This window comes from Erythrolamprus reginae, chromosome 11 (assembly GCF_031021105.1).
Source record: "Erythrolamprus reginae isolate rEryReg1 chromosome 11, rEryReg1.hap1, whole genome shotgun sequence".
In the NCBI taxonomy this organism is placed as follows: Eukaryota; Metazoa; Chordata; class Lepidosauria; order Squamata; family Dipsadidae; genus Erythrolamprus; species Erythrolamprus reginae.
The window spans coordinates 4,533,445-4,548,757 of record NC_091960.1 but is presented as its reverse complement, the minus strand read 5'-3'; the positions used below and the strand labels follow the sequence as shown (position 1 = coordinate 4,548,757).

The following is a 15,313-nucleotide window of genomic DNA, read 5'->3' as shown; positions in this document are numbered from 1 at the left end:
GTTGCGTGCTATTGTGTTGTTGCGGTTGAAGCTGAAGTAGTCATTGACTGGTAGGACGTTGCAGCATATGATCTTGTGGACAATACTCAAATCGTGTTTTAGGCACCGTAGTTCTAGGCTTTCTAGACCCCAGGATTGAAAGTCTAGTCTCGTAGGGTCTTCTGTTTCGAGGTGGAGGAGTGAAGGGCTCTTCTGGTGAAATATCTTTGGACGATTTCAAGGGTGTTGATGTCTGCGATGTGGTATGGGGTTCCAGACAGATGAACAGTAGTCTAAGATGGGTCTGGGCAAAAGTTTTGTAGGCTCTTGTGAGGAGCGAGGGGTTAACGGTATATGAATATTATTATGTAGAAACATAGAAACATAGAAGTCTGATGGCAGAAAAAGACCTTATGGTCCATCTAGTCTGCCCTTATACTATTTTCTGTATTTTATCTTAGGATGGATATATGTTTATCCCAGGCATGTTTAAATTCAGTTACTGTGGATTTATCTACCACGTCTGCTGGAAGTTTGTTCCAAGGATCTACTACTCTTTCAGTAAAATAATATTTTCTCATTGTTGCTTTTGATCTTTCCCCCAACTAACTTCAGATTGTGTCCCCTTGCTCTTGTGTTCACTTTCCTTTTAAAAACACTTCCCTCCTGGACCTTATTTAACCCTTTAATATATTTAAATGTTTCGATCATGTCCCCCCTTTTCCTTCTGTCCTCCAGACTATACAGATTGAGTTCATTAAGTCTTTCCTGATACGTTTTATGCTTAAGACCTTCCACCATTCTTGTAGCCCGTCTTTGGACCCGTTCAATTTTGTCAATATCTTTTTGTAGGTAAGGTCTCCAGAACTGAACACAGTATTCCAAATGTGGTCTCACCAGCATTCTATATAGCAGGATCATAATCTCCCTCTTCCTGCTTGTTATACCTCTAGCTATGCAGTCAAGCATCCTACTTGCTTTCCCTACCGCCTGACTGCACTGTTCACCCATTTTGAGACTGTCAGAAATCACTACCCCTAAATCCTTTTCTTCTGAAGTATTTGCTAACACAGAACTGCCAATGCAATACTCAGATTGAGGATTCCTTTTCCCCAAGTGCATTATTTTACATTTGGAAACATTAAACTGCAGTTTCCATTGCTTTGACCATTTATCTAGTAAAGCTAAATCATTTACCATATTACAGACACCTCCAGGAATATCAACCCTATTGCACACTTTAGAGTCATCGGCAAATAGGCAAACCTTCCCTACCAAACCTTCCCCTATGTCACTCACAAACATATTAAAAAGAATAGGACCCAGAACAGACCCTTGTGGCACACCGCTTGTAACCTGACTCTGCTCAGAATACTCGCCGTTAACAACAACTCTCTGATGTCTACGCTTCAGCCAGCTGCAAATCCATTGAACTATCCAGGGATTAAGTCCAATCTTCACTAATTTATCTATCAGCTCTTTATGTGGAACCGTATCAAAGGCTTTGCTGAAGTCCAGGTAGGCAATATCCACAGCACCACAATTGCTTTGTAAACCACCAATATGTACTTGACAAAACAAACGGACAAATAAAATAAATACAAGGGGATTGCTGGTACATTTCCACTGGAGGTGGAATAGGGTGGCAGATATATTACGATTCTGCCTTAGTCATTTTAGGTGGGGTAATGGCTCAAAACAACCCAAATTTAAGAGGAAGTTCTTGTGATCAATATAGCATCACTCACACCCCTTGGGTAACGGCTCTTCCTTCCTTCCCGTCTTCTGTTGTCAAAAGCAGAAGGTTGAGGATCTTTATCACATCAACCCCAAGGGATACGAAAGCAGAAAGATCTCAGGAGATCCCGTTGATTTTGCCCGGAGGACTAAGAATCCATGGAGCCTTCCAGAAACCACCGGGGATCTCAAGCAGCTATTTTACTTGCAGGTCAGTCCAAAATAGCAAATGTTATATTCTATAATATCTATTTTTCATCAAAGTATTCTTTTGGTTGGAGGTGCATAAAGGCTGCCCATTGATTAAAGACGTCTTAGAAACATAGAAGATTGACGGCAGGAAAAGACCTCCTGGTCCATCTAGTCTGCCCTTATACTATTTCCTGTATTTTATCTTAGGATAGAAACATAGAAGACTGACGGCAGAAAAAGACCTCCTGGTCCATCTAGTCTGCCCTTATACTATTTCCTGTATTTTATCTTACAATGGATATATGTTTATCCCAGGCATGTTTAAATTCAGTTACTGTGGATTTACCAACCACGTCTGCTGGAAGTTTGTTCCAAGCATCTACGACTCTTTCAGTCAAATAATATTTTCTCACGTTGCTTCTGATCTTTCCCCCAACTAACCTCAGATTGTGCCCTCTTATCATTGTGTTCACTTTCCTATTAAAAACACTTCTCTCCTGAACCTTATTTAACCCTTTAACCTATTTAAATGTTTCAATCAGGTCCCCCCTTTCCCTTCTGTTCTCCAGACTAGACAGATTGAGTTCATGAAGTCTTTCCTGATACGTTTTATGTTTAAGACCTTCCACCATTCTTGTAGCCCGTCTTTAGATCTTCAATTTTATCCATATCTTTTTGTAGGTAAGGTCTCCAGAACTGAACACAGTAAATGCCTTAATGCAGCAAAATGATTTTTGCCGGATTAGTGCATCTGACAAAATTGGTACATCTTTCCATACAGCTAAAAGGGGATAAAAATGGAACAGGTTCTTAGCATCCTTGGAAGGCAAATAGTTCATATTCTGAAAAAGTTAGAGAAGAATAGAATAAAATGAGAGAGTTGAAAGGGACCTTGGAGGTCTTCTAGTCCAACCCCCTGCTTAGGCAGGAAACCCTGCACCACTTTAGACAAATAGTTATCCAACATCTTTTTAAAAACTTCCAGTGTTGGAGAATTTACAACTGCTGGAGGCTAATTGCTCCACTGATTAATTGTTTCAACTGTCAGGAAATTTATCCTTAAATTCTAGGGTTGCTTCTCTCATAATAATAAATCAGCCAAGTCATGAATTGGCTTTAATGGATGGGACTAGAACTTACTGCCTCTTAGTGATTAACCCAAAGACACCTGATTGACTTTAATGCCTAAGGTGGGACGAGAACTCACTGCCTCCTGGTGATTGGCCCCAAAACACCCAATTGGTTTTCATGTCTAAAGTGGGACGAGAAATGACTTTTTTCTGGTTTCCAGCCTGGTAGCTTTTACCAGGAGACCCAGGAGAAGAGCCTTCTCAGTGGCGGCCCCGACCCTCTGGAACCAGCTACCCCCAGATATCAGAGTTGCCCCCACCCTCCTTGCCTTTTGCAAGGTCCTTAAAACCCACCTCTGTCGTCAGGCACGGGGGAATTGAGATATTCCCTTCCCTCTAGGCTTATAGAATTTATACCTGGTATGCTTGGTTCTTTAAATTGGGGGTTTTTTAGATTATTTTTAATGTTAGATTTGTTCACATTGTCTTTTTTAATTGTTGTTAGCCTCCCCGAGTCTTCAGAGAGGGGCGGCACACAAATCTAATAAATACAAATACAAATATATACAAATACTGCCAAAATACCAGGCTGTTGGTTGGTTTGTTTGTGGAGTGGCTGGCTTATGGCTCCAAATAACTTGCCCGTTGTTGTACATACTCTTGATCAGTTGGAGGATGATGAAGATATTGAGGACTCGGATTCAGATAGTGTTTATGGATTAGTGGAGGGCCCAGGGTTACAGGTAGTAGAACAGGTGGGAGGCCAGCCACAGGATGGGGCTATGAGTTCAGGATCTAGCGAGGGAGAATCAGATGCTCGCTGGGTTAACCCTAAATTCAGAAGGATTCAGAAACGTAGAGAGCAAAGGTCTGGAAGAAGATATTAAGGAGAGGAATGGGTTAAATATTGTAGTGAGATATTTGGCACGTCAGGGGGCTAGTGGAGAAGAAGGGTGGAGGTTCAACGTTGCTGCAAGGAAATATGGATGTGTTTTCGCCACGCTAAAGTAAGCCAAAGTATCTTGTATTGTATTTAGTCAGTGCTGCTGTATTTTTAAAGCTATGTAGTTAGGAAATAAATCTTGTCTAAGTGAAGCAGGAAAAGGAGAAATGCAGCTAAGAGAGAGATAACGGACCGGTTGATGTCTGGATTGTGTTGAAGTACAGGAGAGCAGAGAAATAAACGGAGTTGCTTTATTCATGAAATGATGCATTTAATGAGAGTTATTTGTAATTACTAAACTTCTACCAGAAACCAGAACAGCCATTGGCTTGGGTGTTTGCTTCTCCACCCAACCTGAGGGCCCATCCCTTGTTCTCTTGACTCAAACACTGACACGCAATCCTATGTCAAAATATGTCAAAACTCCTAGATGAGAATAGAAGGGGAAGTCTAGCAGAATGGGCTGGACCCAACTCAAGAGAGCATCCATGTATGGAGTTGCCTTCTCAGACCTTCCTTCTTTCAACGGAGAACTTTAGGGTGGGGCATGGAGAAGAGTGAAGAAGAGCCCTCCACTCCTCTACTCGCAACAGAGTATGCTATACCAGTGTTTCCCAACCTTGGCAACTTGAAGACATCTGGACTTCAACTCCCAGAATTCCCCAGCCAGCATTTGCTGGCTGGGGAATTCTGGGAGTTGAAGTCCAAATGTCTTCAAGTTGCCAAGGTTGGGAAACACCGTGCTATACAACTAGATTCACAATCCTAGGTTTAGAAAGCTTAGAACTACGTTGCCTTCAACACAACCTTAGCCCATAAAATCATCTGCTCCAACGTCCTTATTTTATTTATTTATATTTATATACCTGCTTTGTCAAGTACATATTGGTGGTATGCAAAGATTTAACCATGTTTATATACATGATACTAGTAAAAGAGAAACGTTAGGACAGGGGACGGAAGGCACCCTGGTGCCCTTATGCACGCCCCTTACTGACCTCTTAGGAATCAGGTGAGGTCAACAGTGGAGAGTCTAAGAGTAAAGTTTTGGGGGTTAGGTGATGATACTACAGAGTCAGGAAGTGAGTTCCATGCGTCAACTACTCGGTTACTAAAGTCGTATTTCCTGAAGTCGAGTTTAGAGGGGTTTACTTTAAGTTTGGATCTGTTGTGTGCTCGTGTGTTGTTGTGGTTGAAGCGGAAATAGTCATTGATAGGAAGGATGTTGTAGCAGATGATTTTATGTGCTATCCTTAGGTCGTGTTTAAGGCGACGTAGTTCTAAGCTTTCTAAACCTAGGATTGTAAGTCTAGTTGCGTAGGGTATTCTGTTGCAAGTGAAGGAATGGAGGGCTCTTCTAGTAAAGTATCTCTGGACATTTTCTAGAGTGTTTATGTCCGAAATGCGATGTGGGTTCCAGGCAGATGAGCTGTATTCAAGGATTGGTCTGGTGAAAGTTTTGTATGTAGTGTGACATTAGCGGAGCAGAAACTACATAGGATTAGGTTAGCCACTTCCTGTTGACGATTGTGCCCCTTTGTTCTTATGTTCACTTTCCTATTGAAAACACTTCCCTCGTGAACCTTATTTAACCCTTTAACATATATAAATGTTTTGATCATTTCTCCCACTTTCCCTTCGGGACCGCCTTCTGCCGCACGAATCCCAGCAACCGGTTAGGTCCCACAGAGTTGGCCTTCTCCGGGTCCCGTCGACGAAACAATGTCGTCTGGCAGGACCCAGGGGAAGAGCCTTCTCTGTGGTGGCTCCGACCCTCTGGAACCAGCTCCCCCCTGAGATTCGGATTGCCCCCACCCTCCTTGCCTTTCGGAAACTCCTTAAAACCCACCTCTGCCGTCAGGCATGGGGGAATTGAAACTGATCTATCTGGGTCACTCCGGAAGCTATGACCAACCCAAAAAGATAAGCCAGACACACCGGTAGAATCCAAACACAGTTTTATAATGGTAAAGAGAAAAGAAGCCAACAGAAAATGTCCTTACAAATCAGGAAAACACTGGAACTCCAAATAGATACATGAAGGCAATTGTTCATACAGAAACACAGGATCCTTAATGCCAAGACGAGACTGTTGAGATAACAGACATACACCTCCCACGGGTCTTCAAGACTGCTGGGCCACGAGCCAGGAACAGAAATGCTGAGAGACAATGCAGATAACAGCAACTCCACTCTGATAACACTCCACGCTGCCGAAAGAGTTTGCCTGCCTTATAAACCCTTCCCTGCTAATGAGGACCACACCCAACCCCCTGGTGTTCCTCATTCAACGCTGATAATATCTCTTCAATTGATTCCTCCTTTGATCTATGCATCTCTGTCGCATACTCATGACAGCTTGTGCTTCGTCATCCAATGACTCCAGAGACTCCAAGCTACTGGCTTGAGAGAGCCCCTCCCCAGGGCTCCCAGGCCTTTCTTCCTCGTCACTTTCCTCTCCGCTCTCATCCTCCCCCGGGCATGGAGCCAGCAGAGATGCAGCTGGTCTTTCATCTGACTCAGGCTGAACCACAACAGAAACATCTCCCCCTTGCCCATGTAGTTTCTGTGTATGATTCGACTGTGTGCTTGTTTTATATATATTGGGGTTTCTTTCGGATCTTTTAACCTAAAACTGTACAGTAAGACCTCACCTATCGCTGGTGTTATGTTCCAGACCCGGCCGCGATAGGTGAAATCCGCGATGAGGAATTTATCGACTGATAGTACTTATTTAAGTATTTATATTGTAATTGTTTGGTAAGTTTTCATTGTTTTAAGTGTTTATAAACCCTTCCCACACAGTATTTATTTTAGATACAGTATTTAAATACAGTATTTACAATTTTAGATATATATTTTTTGAAAAACCTGCCGATCGACTTCCTCAGAAACCTGCGAACCAGCAAAGATCCGCGAATGATTTTTCTCATTAATATTTCTTGAAAACCCGCGATGAAGTGAAGCCGCGATATAGCCAGGGACTACTGTAATTTAGATTGCTAAATATTAGATTTGTTACTATGTATTGTTTACCATTGTTGTGAGCCGCGCCGAGTCTGCAGAGGGGCGGCATATAAATCCAATAAATCTAATCTAATCTAATGTAATCTAATCTTCTGTCCTCCAGACTATACAGAAGATGCTACTAGAATAAAATAACTTTGTGTCTTTTGGTTTTTCCTCCCCTTACCTCTTTGCAGGTTGCATCCTAAGCTGCTTGTTACAGCTGGTGCCAGCTCAGGAAAATTTAACTGTCGGGGCTCTACCGCAACTCCCCTCCGAGGGTGAAAGTGTCCTCCTGAACCTAGAGAATGTCCGGGCGGGGTTTGAACGATGCGTCTGGACGCTACCCTCCGGGGGGCAAGTCATTTTTCCCGATTCACAAATAACCCCGACTGTTGATCCCAAAATGGTAGAGCTGCATCGGAATTGTTCCTTGAGTATCAAACGTTTGCAGTCATCCAATAAAGGGAGGTATACAATCCAAGTCACTTACCCTGCTTCAAAGCAGCCCGGGGCAAAAGGCCCCGAGATCTTGTTTGGTTCCATTAATCTGACATTCTGTGGTAAGTTTTCAAAAGCCACCTTATGTATTGAATGTATTGAATTTATTGAATTTATTATTTATCTGATTTCTTTTATTTCTTTTATTTCTTTTTTCTTTTTTTTCTTTTATTTATTTTTCTTTTCTTTTATTTATTTAATTCATTTATTTAATTCATTTAATTTTTTCTATCCATCCATCCATCCATCCATCCATCCATCCATCCATCCATCCATCCATATATTTAACTATTCATCTATCTATCTATCTATTTATCTATCTATCTATCTATCTATCTATCTATCCATCCATCCATCCATCCATCCATCCATCCATCCATCCATCCATCCATCCATCCATCCACGTATCTAACTATTCATCTATCTATCTATCTATCTATCTATCTATCCATCCATCCATCCATCCATCCATCCATCCATCCATCCATCCATCTATCTATCTATCTATCTATCTATTTAGTGGTTCCTCTACCTAAGAACGCCTCTACTTACGAACCTTTCAAGATAAGAAGTGGGTGTTCAAGATTTTTTTGCCTTCTCAAGAGCCATTTTCTACTTACAAACCCAAGCCTCCAAAACTGTAACCGGAAAAGGCAGGGAGAAGCCTCTATGGGGCCTCTCTAGGAATCTCCTGGGAGGAAACAGGGTAGGAAAAGGCGGGGAGAAGCCTCCGTGGGGCCTCTCTAGGAATCTCCTGGGAGGAAACAGGGCCGGAAAAGGTGGGGAGAAGCCTCCATGGGGCCTCTCTAGGAAAAGCACTGCACTACCAGGGCTCTTATAAAGGTAGATCAAAAGTATGAGAAACAAATACATCTGTGTTCCTTTTTCCTAGTTCCATCCCGAGATAATGCAGTGTTCTTTTAATCAACTTGATTTGCAGATGTGAAACAAATCCGTATCAATATTAATCCCCAAAATCCAAAAGTTGGCCAGAACGCTGTTCTGACTCCCAACGGAATGCCAACCAATGCCTTCTGCCAATGGAAGCAAAGAACTCTATCGGGAAAGGAGATAGTATTCGAACATTCAGAACAAGAGTCCAAAAAACAGCAGAACCCAAAACAGTTCGTCAAACCAGATTGCTCCTTGCAACTGAACCAGTTAACCCAAGATAATTCTGGAGACTACTCGTTCCATGCTGAAGTGCTTTCAGACCAAAACTCCGCCAGAGGGAACAGAGAGCAGTCGAAGTGCTATAGAAGCCAAACGGTGTTGAAAGTTGCAAAAAGTGGTATGTATTGTTTTTTTGTTCTGCCTCATTTTCTTTGATAATAATCTCTCAGTTGTTGTTGCCTATGCATCGCTCTCCGCATGCGTGGCTGTATCATTAACTCTTGTTCTGAATCCAAGGAGGAGCTAGATAATTGATCTCCTTCTGAGCTGTCTGCCCCACTCTCCTCCTCCCTGTCACTCATGTCTTCTTGGTCAGAGGAGCCTTCATCAGCAGATTCCACCAGGGGGGGGGGCAAAACAGGCCTGCAGCATGTGGATGTCTCCCCCACATCCACAGTCCTTGGGGCAGGAGCTGGGCCAGAGCTAACCACAACACCAGTGGTAGTAAAAAATTTGGTAGCCCTTCACTGAACCCAGAGATAAATATTCTAGTGGTGGTATGGTCCTAGCTTGAAGTGCCCTAACAACTCAGTTATACCGTACAATTGCCGACTTTTAAATGTATGCGGCAGTTTCATTTGCCCTAAAGCAAACTTATTCTCAAATAGTTCAAGGCCTTCCACCTAATTTTAAACACACTAAAAAAAAAAATGCTTCTCATACTTATAGTCACATCTGCAGAAAAATAACTGCCACTGAGTTCAATGGAGCATGTTCAATAGAACGTTGTAGCCATAAAGAATTTCCTGTCCAAAGCTCACGAATAATAGTTAGATTTGCATTTTCTCTGCATATGGGGGAAAGGGACAACATACAGAATAGGTGACTGCTCTAAGCCGCAGGACACGTTCCCGAGAGCTTGTTGTGGGATGGAAATGTTCCCAGAATGGCTGCCAAAGGGGGAAGGTATCTCTGTCCCAAAATAGTTGTGACTCGACCACTGGTAAATGGGGGCAGCATGTTCTCCACCCCGCTAATTTTGTTGTTTTTCTGGAGGGTTGCTACCGACTGGCATTGGTTCGGGTGGGTAGCAGCGGTGGGAGTGTGCTCCGCCCACTCGCCCAGAGGTCAGCAAAAATGCTCTGTGCATGTGCAGAAGCTTCAGCACATGCGCAGAAGTGTTGTGCGCACACACTCCCATTCCAGAACCAGCACGAAAGATAAGTGAAACCCACTACTTGTATGTAGGTTTAATCCTATCATATCCACAGAGGGCATTCCACATTCTTGTAGACATGGATGGTTAACTCACAGTCTTCTAGTCCCTTGCTCTCCAGCAGGTGACCCTCTACCAATTCAGACAAATGGTGGTTTTAATGACTGTGTTGCTAATTTAACAAATGCAGTAGTTCGTTTAACAGCCACGGCAAGAAAGCTTTGTCAAACACGACGAAAGTCACTTAAACAAATGGTTCACTTAGCCGCCGAAATTTTGGGCTCAGTTGCGGTCGTAAGACAAGGACGACATGAATTTTGGTCCCTTTTTCCAAAGACTATAAATCTTTCTGTTCCCCACCATCCAGTCAGAGCCGAAGAAGCTTCTTGAATGAGAAGGGAAATATCTTCAAAGAAAAAAACCAAAAAATCCTCTTGGACAAAAAAGCACCTTTGGGTCCAAATAAATACAACATGGATGACATAGAAGCTCCATAGACATTGACCCAAATCCTTGTTCAATGGCGGATGTAGGCAAATTGCAGACATGCCTGCAAGCTAACCTAACACCGATTTGTCGTTTCAGGATCTGCTTCTGTGAAATATAGTGCAGGAATCATTGCGGTGGCTTTGCTCGGATCCCTCACCTGGACCAGCAGTCTCTCCTTCATGCCATTGCTCTTTGGTAAGTAGATCCAAAATGGGTGAGCAGTGTGGTCGGGCGGTAGGAAAAGCAAGTAGGATGCTTGGCTGCATAGCTAGAGGTATAACAAGAAGGAAGAGGGAGATTGTGATCCCCTTATATAGAGCGCTGGTGAGACCCCATTTGGAATAATACTGTGTCCAGTTCTGGAGACCTCACCTACAAAAAGATATTGACAAAATTGAACGGGTCCAAAGACGGGCTACAAGAATGGTGGAAGGTCTTAAGCATAAAACGTATCAGGAAAGACTTCATGAACTCAATCAGTATAGTCTGGAGGACAGAAGGAAAAGGGGGGACATGATCGAAACATTTAAATATGTTAAAGGGTTAAATAAGGTTCAGGAGGGAAGTGTTTTTAATAGGAAAGTGAACACAAGAACAAGGGGACACAATCTGAAGTTAGTTGGGGGAAAGATCAAAGGCAACATGAGAAAATATTATTTGACTGAAAGAGTAGTAGATCCTTGGAACAAACTTCCAGCAGACGTGGTTGGTAAATCCACAGTGACTGAATTGAAACACGCCTGGGATAAACATATATCCATTGTAAGATAAAATACAGGAAATAGTATAAGGGCAGACTAGATGGACCAGGAGGTCTTTTTCTGCCGTCAGTCTTCTATGTTTCTATGTTTCCATCCACTGCCTGGGGTGGGGTGGGATTGGGTAAGGTGAGGTCAGGGGTAGACACCTGGAGATCCAGAGAAAAATGAGAGAAGGATCTGTTGGAAGAAATACCCATCTGGGTTCAGTTCCAAGTTGGAGGAAAGACACTGGAAAGATGGAGGATGCTTGGGAGGATGGTTTAACGGTGAAACAAAACCACCAAGCACATAGGATTCTAAGAACATCAGAGGAGCCAGGCTGAATCAGGCCAAAGCCCATCGGGTCCAGCATTCTGTGTCCCACAGTGGCCCCCCAATTGTCCATGGGGATCTTGAGCAGAAAGAGAAGGCACAACCTTCCCTTTCCCTTGACCCCCAACAAGTGGTACCCAAAGGAATCCTGCCTGCCTCAACCAACATAGAGGCGGCACTTGGACATCCGTTTCAATAACCTATCTATCATCTATCTATCCATCCATCCATCCATCCATTCATACACCATCCATCCATCTCTATCTGTCACCTGTCTCTCCACCCATATCTGTCTGTCTATCTATCATAAGAACATAAGAATATAAGAGCCAGGCTGAACCGGGCCAAAGCCTGTCGAGTCCAGCATTCTGTGTCCCACAGTGGCCCCCCAATTATCCATGGGGATTTTGAGCAGAAAGAGAAGGCAAAGCCCTCCCTTTCCAGGTATATAAATGGTACCCAAGGGAATCCTGCCTGTCTCAACCAACATAGAGGCAGCACTTGGACATCTGTTTTAATAACCTATCTATCTATCATCTATCTCTACATCCATCCACCCATCCATCCACCCATCCATCCATTCATACACCATCAATCCATCTCTATCTGTCACTTGTCTATCTGTCTGTCTCTCCACCCATATCTGTCTGTCTATCTATCATAAGAACATAAGAAGAGCCAGGCTGAATCGGGCCAAAGCCCATCGAGTCCAGCATTCTGTGTCCCACAGTGGCCCACCAATTGTCCATGGGGATCTTGAGCAGAAAGAGAAGGCAAGACCCTCCCTTTTCCTTGACCCCCAACAAATGGGACCCAAGGGAACCCTGCCTGCCTCAACCAACATAGAGGCGGCACTTGGACACCCGTTTCAATAACCACCAATACACTTCTTTTTCCCCACTCTTTTCTCTCCTCCTTCTCTCCCTTCCTTTGTTTCTTAACATGGGGGGGGGAAACAGAGTTCCCAAAAAAGGTTTCCCAGGCAGCATCAAGATGAGAAGTGTGAGTTTCTTCACCCTTCTTTTGCTTTCGTTTAGAACAACAGTCATCCTCAGTTTTTTCCGATGCTAAAATGATCTTGGGCAACTTGAAAACAAAGGGGGAAAGAAAAGGAACATCTCACCTGGAATAGTAATTGCATTTTTCCCCCCTGTAGGCATGTTGTCACCATCCTTTGCTAAATGATGAATCTGGAAGCAATTCCTTTCTTTGTAAAAGGTAAGTATGTGTGACCAATGAACAATTCAGCTAATTTTGCCCAGAAAGGGAAATGTTTGAAGAATGGCCTGCAAACCAAGAAAGAGAGAGAGAGAAACAACTTTATATTCTTCTGCTGAAGTTAACATTCTAAGAATTCCAGGATCTCCTTCTAGGATGGAGTAGAGATTAAGATAGCAATAGCACCTAGGCTTATATACCGGCTTCGCAGTGCTTTTACAGCCCTCTCTAAGTGATTTATAGAGTCAGCCTCTTGCCCCCAACAATCTGGGTCCATATTTTGCCAACCTTAGAAGGATGGAAGGCTGAGTCGACCTTGAGTCTGGTGAGATTCGAAACTGCCAAATTGCGATTAGAGAGACAAAGGTTCGTTGCACAACTATGGAAGTTCATTAGATGATTCTCGACAGGTCTTTCTTTGGGATAATGGGATATAGTTTTGAGGATCTCCGACTGAGCTAAACAATTAACTTTCCTTTCTTCAAAGAGATTATTCACTTGAAGTTAGAGTTACATTTCAAATTCTTGTTGAGTACAATGTTCATTTTAATTGCAAACACTTTTGTCAATAATAAAATAGCAGATAGATAGATAGATAGATAGATAGATAGATAGATAGATAGATATACGGATGGACGGATGGACAGATGGATGGAGTTTAATATATAAAGGGTGCATTCCAAAAGTAATGCAATTATTTTTTAAAAAGTAATTTATTGAACAGATTTGCACAAACACTTAAAATTCTTCAAAGTACTGTCCTTGGGCTTCCCCACATTTTTTCCAGTGACTCTGCCATGACTGGTATGCGCCCTGGAAGGCGTCTTCAGGGACCTCTCGCAAGGTCTTCGTCACAACTGATTGGATCTCTTCTATGGATGAAAAACACGCCTGGCCACAACGTGCTACGATTCCACGAGTTTCTGGCCAAACACCAGGTGCCAACGCTGCCCCCCTCCCATAGTCCTGATGTTGCCACAGTAGACTTCTTTTTGTTCCCATCCCTGAAAGGAACCCGTTTTTGGTCTATAGAAGAGATCCAATCAGCCGTGACGAAGACCTTGCGAGAGGTCTCCGAAGATGCCTTCCAGGGTGCGTACCGGTCATGGCAGAGTCACTTCTCCGGGTCCTGTCAATGTCGGTTGGCGGGCCCCAGGGGAAGAGCCTTCTCTGTGGCGGCCTCGACTCTCTGGAACCAGCTCCCCCCAGAGATTAGAACTGCCCCTACCCTCCTTGCCTTTCGTAAACTCCTTAAAACCCACCTTTGTCGTCAGGCATGGGGGAACTGAGACATCTCCCCTGGACCTATTCAATTCAATTTATGTATGGTATGCTTGTATGTATGTTTGCTTAAATAATGGTTTTTTTAAATATTTTAAATTGTAAATTATTAGATTTGTCATGAACTGTTTTAATCTAATAAATAATAATAATAATAATAATAATAATAATAATAATAATAATAATAATAATAATAATAATAATTGTCTAATGTTTTGCTTTCTCCCCACTAAATCTTTCTGCGGATATTTGCAGAGAAGAGACACAAGTTATCCTGCGGCTGGGTGTGTAAAGCTGAACAGCGTTGTGCTCGGATATTAAGCTTTCGGATTTGATGCTGATTTCTTTTGAAGCTCAACTTCGACCCAAACTGTATATTAGCTTCTTACTCTATTTCTGTTTATATGAACAAAGCCTAAGTCATTCTCAGCTTTAAACCTTGAGGATGTTTGTAACCTACAAAACAGTGAATGCATAAATAAATCTAGGAGTCAAAAAAATGATGGCACATAATCAAAATATTATAGCATTTTGTATTAAGTACCTGAGGGTTTTTTTTTTTTTTAGGAAGTCAATGTGATGTTATCCAGTTTAGAACACCCCAAAAAAATATCTATGAATTCCCTTTATACATTCTAACATTGATCAAAATAAAAGGTCTTTTTTTCACTTAAATTAAACGAGTGTGAAGAATTTTTGAAATGAATCTTTCGGTATTGGATTGCATATGTTTTAGGGGGGAAGGAAGAACTTGAGAGATTATTAAACTACAATCCCAGCAGCTTTTGCAAGGTAATTTTACAACAGCTGGAAATTCAACTCCCCAACACCTCCCTGTTTTAACCCTTCTATTGGTAGTCCTCGACTTACAACAGTTCATTTAGTGACTGATCGAAGTTATACATAGTGACATATTTTTCACACTCAACAGCCATCACAGCTTAGCAACTGATGAGGGTTGCAGTGCCTCGGGGTCATGGTTTGCGACCTTCTTACAAGCAAATTCAATCGGTAAACTAGACTCGCTAAGCCATCCTTAACAACTGGGGTGATTCAGTTAGCAACGGTGGCAAGAAAGGTCGTAAAACAGAGCAAAATTCACTGAACAGATTTATTGTTTGATTCAGTTATGGTTATAAGTCAAGGATGTCTGTATTATCTTTTTGCAACAATCCTGTCCCTATCCGGATGAGAGACAGAGTATACAAACACCCAAAACAAGATAGATAGATAGGAAGATAGATAGATAGATAGATAGATAGATAGACAGACAGACAGACAGACAGACAGACAGACAGACAGACAGACAGACAGACAGACAGACAGATGATAGAGATGATAGATAAATGAGAGAGAGATATGAGAAAGAGATAAATAGATGGAGAGAGATAATGATAGATAGATAGATAGATAGATAGATAGAAATGATAGAGATGATAGATAAATGAGAGAGAGATAAAAATGAGAAAGATAAATAGAGATGACAGATAGATAG

At 42.4% G+C, this 15,313-nt stretch overlaps 1 protein-coding gene across 2 annotated transcripts; it reads left to right on the top strand.

Annotated features, from left to right (window-relative positions):
• Positions 1-1,766: 1,766 nt before the first annotated feature.
• On the top strand, positions 1,767-14,493 carry LOC139174493 (uncharacterized). 2 transcript variants are annotated; one of them, XM_070764904.1, is made up of 6 exons: positions 1,767-1,927; positions 7,125-7,490; positions 8,369-8,719; positions 10,343-10,441; positions 12,476-12,537; positions 14,074-14,493. In XM_070764904.1, exons 1-5 carry the CDS (start codon positions 1,876-1,878, stop codon positions 12,502-12,504), a joined length of 897 nt encoding a protein of 298 aa, XP_070621005.1. In that variant the 5' UTR covers positions 1,767-1,875; the 3' UTR covers positions 12,505-12,537; positions 14,074-14,493. The 2 variants fall into 2 exon arrangements, with proteins under 2 accessions (XP_070621005.1, XP_070621006.1); XM_070764905.1 differs by having other exon boundaries at positions 1,783-1,927; positions 14,064-14,146.
• The last annotated feature ends 820 nt before the right edge of the window (positions 14,494-15,313 follow it).